Source organism: Anneissia japonica, unplaced genomic scaffold (genome assembly GCF_011630105.1).
Source record: "Anneissia japonica isolate Jap-2015-1 unplaced genomic scaffold, ASM1163010v1 scaffold1949_len687591_cov173, whole genome shotgun sequence".
In the NCBI taxonomy this organism is placed as follows: domain Eukaryota; kingdom Metazoa; phylum Echinodermata; class Crinoidea; order Comatulida; family Comatulidae; genus Anneissia; species Anneissia japonica.
Window position 1 is genome coordinate 481796 of NW_022754854.1, and position 6568 is coordinate 488363.

Sequence of the window (6568 nt, forward strand, 5' to 3'; positions counted from 1 at the left end):
CTACTGTATTTTAAAATACTAAACAAAAAATGGTGTACAGCAAAAAAATTGAAGCTTTTTCTTAAATTCCAATACCAAATTGATCAGCATGCAGACATAGGCATAATCCAGACATTAAAAAAATAAGTGGTTTCATAGAATAACTTTACACAAGACTGTACAAAGCCATATATTAAAATAGTTGTTCCTGTATATATTGAGCCACATTTTCATACTGTACTATCAACTTCGCACATTACATATTTCAAAATTAATCCTCACAATTTGTTTTCTAAAGTGAAACAGGTACAGTAATACTGGTACAGTATTTATTTATTTATTATAAATATAATACCATTTAATAATATTAAAGATATATTGCAAGTGAAACAGGTACAGTAATACTGGTACAGTATTTATTTATTTATTATAAATTTGGCATGCAATATAAACCAGATGCGTAAAAAACAAAAACTAGATAAATCATTTTAATTTAATTGTTTGGAAATATTTTGGATTCAATCACTTGCTGCAGAGCTCTGAGCATCGCCACCTTCTGCTAACCATGGATTGGACATGTATGGATTGGGCATGTCCATTTCATCATGTCCACACAGATGGAATTGTTTGCATCACATCCATCTGATCCAGTCATTTGCTCCTATTGAGGAATAAATACAGTAGTTACAATAATGCAAAACCAGGTTTGTTAAAAATCAAAAATGTTATAAAACATTGGCATTTGCTGGTTTATCAATAACATACCATACTGAGATACTGTATGTACTAATCTGAAAAGACATTCATCAATTGACAGTATTTTCAGATTTTTTAATTACTTGATTGAAGCCTTCCTGTCGGTTAGTGTGTAATGTATTATTGTTGTTTCTTAATAAAAGTGACACACCATGCTGATATTTTTTTACCATTCCAATATATTTGTTTCATGTACTCTGGCTGAACAGTGATGAGATATTCACTTAATTTTCTTTTGCTCACCTTAAATTGTGTGTATACCTTTCATTACAAGTTTCAGCAAACAACCAGAGTGTTTCTTGCTAACGTCTTGCTGGGTGCTTGTATGCTTTGTACCACCTTCTTTCGTAGATGCCAATGTTGGGTGGTTGTACTCATGGCAAATGTTGTGGTATGTTTGGCTCATATCATGGCGACTGGCAAATATCTATGTCAGGAGAGTGTCATGTTTCGGCCTATCACATATCTTGTCCTACAAAAATATATATGTATAATATTTTATTTGAATTCCACATTTCAACAACAGCTGAAAGTTAGGTTTGGAGTAACATGCATCATGTTATTATTTAATGGGCGTTATTGTTGTATAGCCTAGCTTCCAGGCCTACAGTATATCAATAATAATCTTATTGTTACAGGAATTGTTGTTGGCTCTGATGATATACTGTAGTGTTATAGCACATCACCTTTATTTAGACAGTGCATTTTTTAGACATAGGCCTAGACAGTTTTTCATAGGACCAGGCCTATAGGCTATAGTATACTATTATTAGTAGGCCTAGGGGCCTAGGTCTATTATTATGAAGAAAAAAAATGCACTAGCACAATTAATGTGACAAAGATGGCATGGCATGACAAGTCTAGGCTAGGCTAGTAGTAGAAACCTACTATCTTTACCGTCAGCTGGATAAGGCTGCGTGCGAACTCACCTGCTGCGGGACTGGAGCAGTGTCCCGGACAGGAGTGCGCTACTGCTGTTGGGTAGACACTGACTGTGCTAATCCTAGGCATAGGCCTAATTATAAACAAACAAGTCAAGTCATCGGACTGATATACGTTTATTAATTCAATTGAATTATTCCTCCATGATTGAATTCACGTTGACTAAACCGTCTCTCTGTAACTGCGTACGTAAACGATCACAAAAACTCACGACTTCACACTGGTGTACTGTATCTAGGCTAGTCGCTCGATCGTCGGGACGATTTTTCGATCAGCTGCTCGCCAAAAATTAATTGACAGACTTGTCTTGAATATTAATGAGTTGGTTAGAAAATGCTACCAAGCTACTGAAAAAAGTGATCAGCCTCGTTTTTACCTGATTTTCCTGTCTCATCATATCATGTTTTGTTTCTGTAATTATCCGTACATCTCAACATTTTGAATTTTTTAAGTATTTTTCCCGAACTCAGGAAAGGTTAAATAAGCAATATATGGCCACTTGTCTCATCCCCGCACCCCCCCTTTAAGCTCGGCACTCAATGAAATTGACGGTTGTCGGCCGACGCTTTTCTGTACAGAACTAAACGGCCCGACATGCGCGCAATGGATCGTTTTTAATGACGAGACATTCAAGCTGGCTTTGACAATCAGCAGATGCCGGCATGCCGTTTAGCACCCGCATGGAGCGAAGTTTGATTCGTCGGCTGAAAGTCGTATGACCGTTGTTGTATGGCGGTAGTAGTAGTTTTAAATTTCTTAATTTGGATGATATAATGCATAAATAAAAGACAGAGCTGGTAGTAAATAAGCCATAAGCTTGTGCATTTGTGGATGTTTATAGCAGGGTAGAAATGACACAATACTAACCTTTTATCAACACAATTTTTTGCGATGATTTCCGCAAACTGAACAATCACTTTCCCATTGGCAGCTATGGCTTTTGAAAGTTTGCATAAATCTTCTTTACCCTTGGGAAGTAAAAAAAAATACAAATTCTAAAATTTAATTTATCTTCCAAGTTTTTGCTGTAACATTTCAAGACAGAGTGACATATATTTTGGTGTGGTCCTTATTTGTCCATGTATTTTGTGCACTGTAATGTCTCAGGAAACAAATTTGATGTACTTTATACGACAGACAATAAATGGAATCTTGATCTCTCTTTTTATTATGTGATATAAAATTAATAACATACCTCCACAGACGTCTTTCTTTTAGCCAGCTGCGCTAGTTGATACATTTGTTTGGACATTGTCTTGGCAACTTGGACAATGGCATTGTTGTCCTCTTCCCATCTGTCTGCCTCTTGCTGGAGTTCCAAAGCTGCAGCCTAAGACATAAGAAGTGATTCTAGTTCAGGTTTAGAAGGTTGAATAGCATCTTCCATAGGTGAAGAAAACTATTCACATATCTCAATAAGGTGACACTATGGGCAGATCCAGAGAAAAATCTTGATAGGGAAAATGCAACGTGTGAAGCACCTAGCAGGTGGGGGAAAGATTTTGAGATTTTTTGTTTAGAAATACTTGACCATAGACACTGTGGAATATGGAAACTAAATCGAAAATTAGATTGTTTTGCAATACCATGCTCCCCTCTTTCTCCTATCTTTTCTTCTATCCCTTTTTTATTTTTAGGGGGTGGGAAGAGCTGGGCCTGCATGCACCCCCTACCCCCACCCTCCCTCAAATCCGCTCCTGGACATTAATCATTATTTTAGGATATGGCATCATTCCAAGAAAAGTTAAGAGACCCTAAATCATGGCATAGGTAAGTCAAAAACTTAAATGATAAGCAAATCCAAATTATATCTTCCTTAAGTCTAGTTAGAAATGATGACATTTAAATTCATAGGTCAAATCAGAAACCCTAAACAACAACAAGATCATCATTTATATTAAAAAACATCAGTTTGGCACCATCAATATCTTAATAAATGCTATCTCTAAGGTAATGCAAGTAATTGGGTGTTTACGCTTTAAGAGGTATGAAAAACATTTCACATCCTAAATATAATGAGGGAGATAGGATATGCTGCTGCCTTGAAGTTATTTCACATATAAATATTTACATAATTATGACTAGAACACTTTGTCTGATGCTTCCAAGAAAAGACAGACTGTCGCATAGGATACAATAATTAAACCCAACCCCCCCCCCACAAAAAAAAATCATAACAGAAATATGTTATGTAAGGGCGTACACAGTACAACTCAGCATGTGCTCAACACTTCTTCACAACACTCTCGGTCTTCAATTTCTTATTAGAAGAAACAGCTCTAATTAATTGATTGCTATCAAGTTCACATTTTGCATGAGTATGGCAAATTTCATTAACATGATATTAATAATCAAACTTAATATCATTAGATGTATAATTTACTAGATTTTTGTATGTGATTATCATGAAAATTCATGGCAAATGTTACAATATTTTTATTACAAGAAACATTTATAATTAAAGGATTGCTATCAAGTTCGAATTTTCGATGAATGTGACAAAATGTATGAAGATAATATAATCTAATATAAACATTTTTAAATCTTTTGATAAATAATTCGATTGAATTTTAAAAGTATTAATTATGCAAATACAATGAATATGTCTATTTAATCTTATGAATATTAACGAGATACACATTTACAACCCCCTAAGAATTTATACATTACCATGAAACACAGAAGGAAATGGAATTAGAAGCATCAAGGTTAAGGTGATGTTTAGTCATGTGAAAGCTATGAAATCAATGTTTGATTTTGTATGTAATAATTATGCACCATGAATATTTATCATTAACCTTATGAATATTAATGAGGGAATACACATACAGTATGTAGAATGCTTAAGATTTTATAAATTAACATAAAACGCAGAAGAAATAGAAATCTCACAGTTAAGGTGATGTTCAGTCATGTGACAGCTATAAAATTAATGTTTGATTTCGTATGTAATTATTATGCAAACTCATGAATATTTATCATTAACCTTATGAATATTAATGAGGGGATACACATACTTGCAATGCTCTGAGATTTCATACATTAACATGAAACACAGAAGGAAGTAGAATTAGAAGCATCAAGGTTAAGGTGATGTTTAGTCATGTGACAGTTATAAAATCACGCAATACAGGCCCTTAAGGAGTTAAGGAAAAAATGAAAGCCGCGACGTCGATAAAGCAAGATACCGCATCCACGGGATATGACTAACTACTTGAATGACAATTTTAACGTAAGCTTCTTTTCTATTCCCTAACATTTAACAGTGCCTTAGTGTGAAGATGAAGGCTGTGATTAATTGAATTGTTCAATACTGTGGAATATAGAGATGTAAACTTAACTATCAAATCTAATAAAATTATAACTGGAACTAATATATATCAAATGAAATCATTGTCAATTAAATATGTACTGTCTCCATTGAGCTAAATAATTGAAGTATAAAATTCAATTCTTTTATTGCTTACTATGTTTCCTCATCATTAAACAGACACATAAATTTCTAAGCATAGACACTTAAATTATTGACAGACCCAATCTGTGCATAATTAACATATGATTGTATTATTAAAAAAGTAATTTAGTATTTGAATTGTGTTTTGTATTTTTTACATCTTTAGCATTTCAAGACAAAATGTATCTAATTGGGCTTAGAGGCCAAGACTTTAAACACACAATGTAAAATAAATTTCTGATTTTTTGGACAATAAAAGTATTGCGTATCTTGTATCTTAAAACTTTCATGACCAAATTATTAATGAGTTTCCTGCTGATAATCTTTAAATTTGAATCCAATTTTTCAACTATAATTTTTAGATGCACTAACAGCACTAGTTCTCGATGAATTACACTGAAGAGAGATCATTCATGAATATGCTTTTATCATTAAAATTTTAATAATAATAATAATAATAATAATAATAATAATAACAATAATAATAATAATAATAATAATAATAATAACAATAACAATAATAATAATAATAATAATAATAATAATAATAATAGTAATAATAATAATAATTTGTTTTGCCCCAGCATAAATCTGAAAAGATGCTTTGGCACATTGACACAACAGTGCACTTAAAAAGCTCAAACTAATCTACCCAAAACATGGATTTTTCACTAAATTTTAAAAAGATTCCCTATCAGTGGTACAGATGATATAAATTAATGAAGAGGTTTCTGTCCTAAATATTGAAAAAAAAAAACAAGCAATTTATTTCAGAAATAAATATACACTGACACATGTTGCTTATCCATGTTATGACCAGACAAAAGGAGTCATAGATACTTACGGCAATAGGGTTATTGAAGAATGAGGTCGGAGTTGAAGCTGTATGATGACTGCTCAGGTTGTGGGACACATTCTGTAGATCTGGGCTGCTGGAAGCATGTTGTAGTAATGGTTCTGATGCATCTTCACTGTTGGACAATAAATTAATAAAACTAATAATAATTTTGGTATTTATATAGTACATTATTTCTTTGTGTACTCCACATTTATAAAACAAATACCGGTATGCAAAAAAAAAAAAACAAAAAAACAAAAAAACCCATTATCAGCTGACAATATCCCTTTGTTAAGCAGTGTTTCACCAGCTAAAGATTGTTTTGTCTTGAAATGAAAGTGCTTTATAAATCATAAATATTATTATTAATTATTAACAGTTGGTGATTACGGTTTTTAAAATGGAAATTATGGGCAAACGTGACAGGCTGTGATTGCCTTGGAGGCTGTGCGCAGATTTTTAAACTATAAAAAAATTGGCCACGGCAGTTACGGTGTGGATGAGAAACCTAGTAGGTCGTAGGAAAAGGGGGTGGACGCAACAAAACGTGACAGCACGTAATAGGCCGTAACAAAACTTGGAGGCAGTCCGTAGTGGGA

The 6568-nt window shown here is 33.2% G+C and overlaps 1 protein-coding gene across 3 annotated transcripts in view; it reads right to left on the reverse strand.

The window, feature by feature from the left end:
- LOC117123272 (catenin alpha-3-like) overlaps positions 1–6568 on the reverse strand; it is a gene marked incomplete at its 5' end in the record, with an annotated part of 38349 nt that overhangs the window by 7716 nt on the left and 24065 nt on the right. For 2 of the 3 annotated variants that reach the window (XM_033269130.1, XM_033269128.1), the window contains 2 exon segments: positions 2545–2645; positions 2873–3007. In XM_033269130.1, the coding sequence (XP_033125021.1) occupies positions 2545–2645; positions 2873–3007 (236 nt within the window). 3 annotated transcript variants of the gene reach the window in all.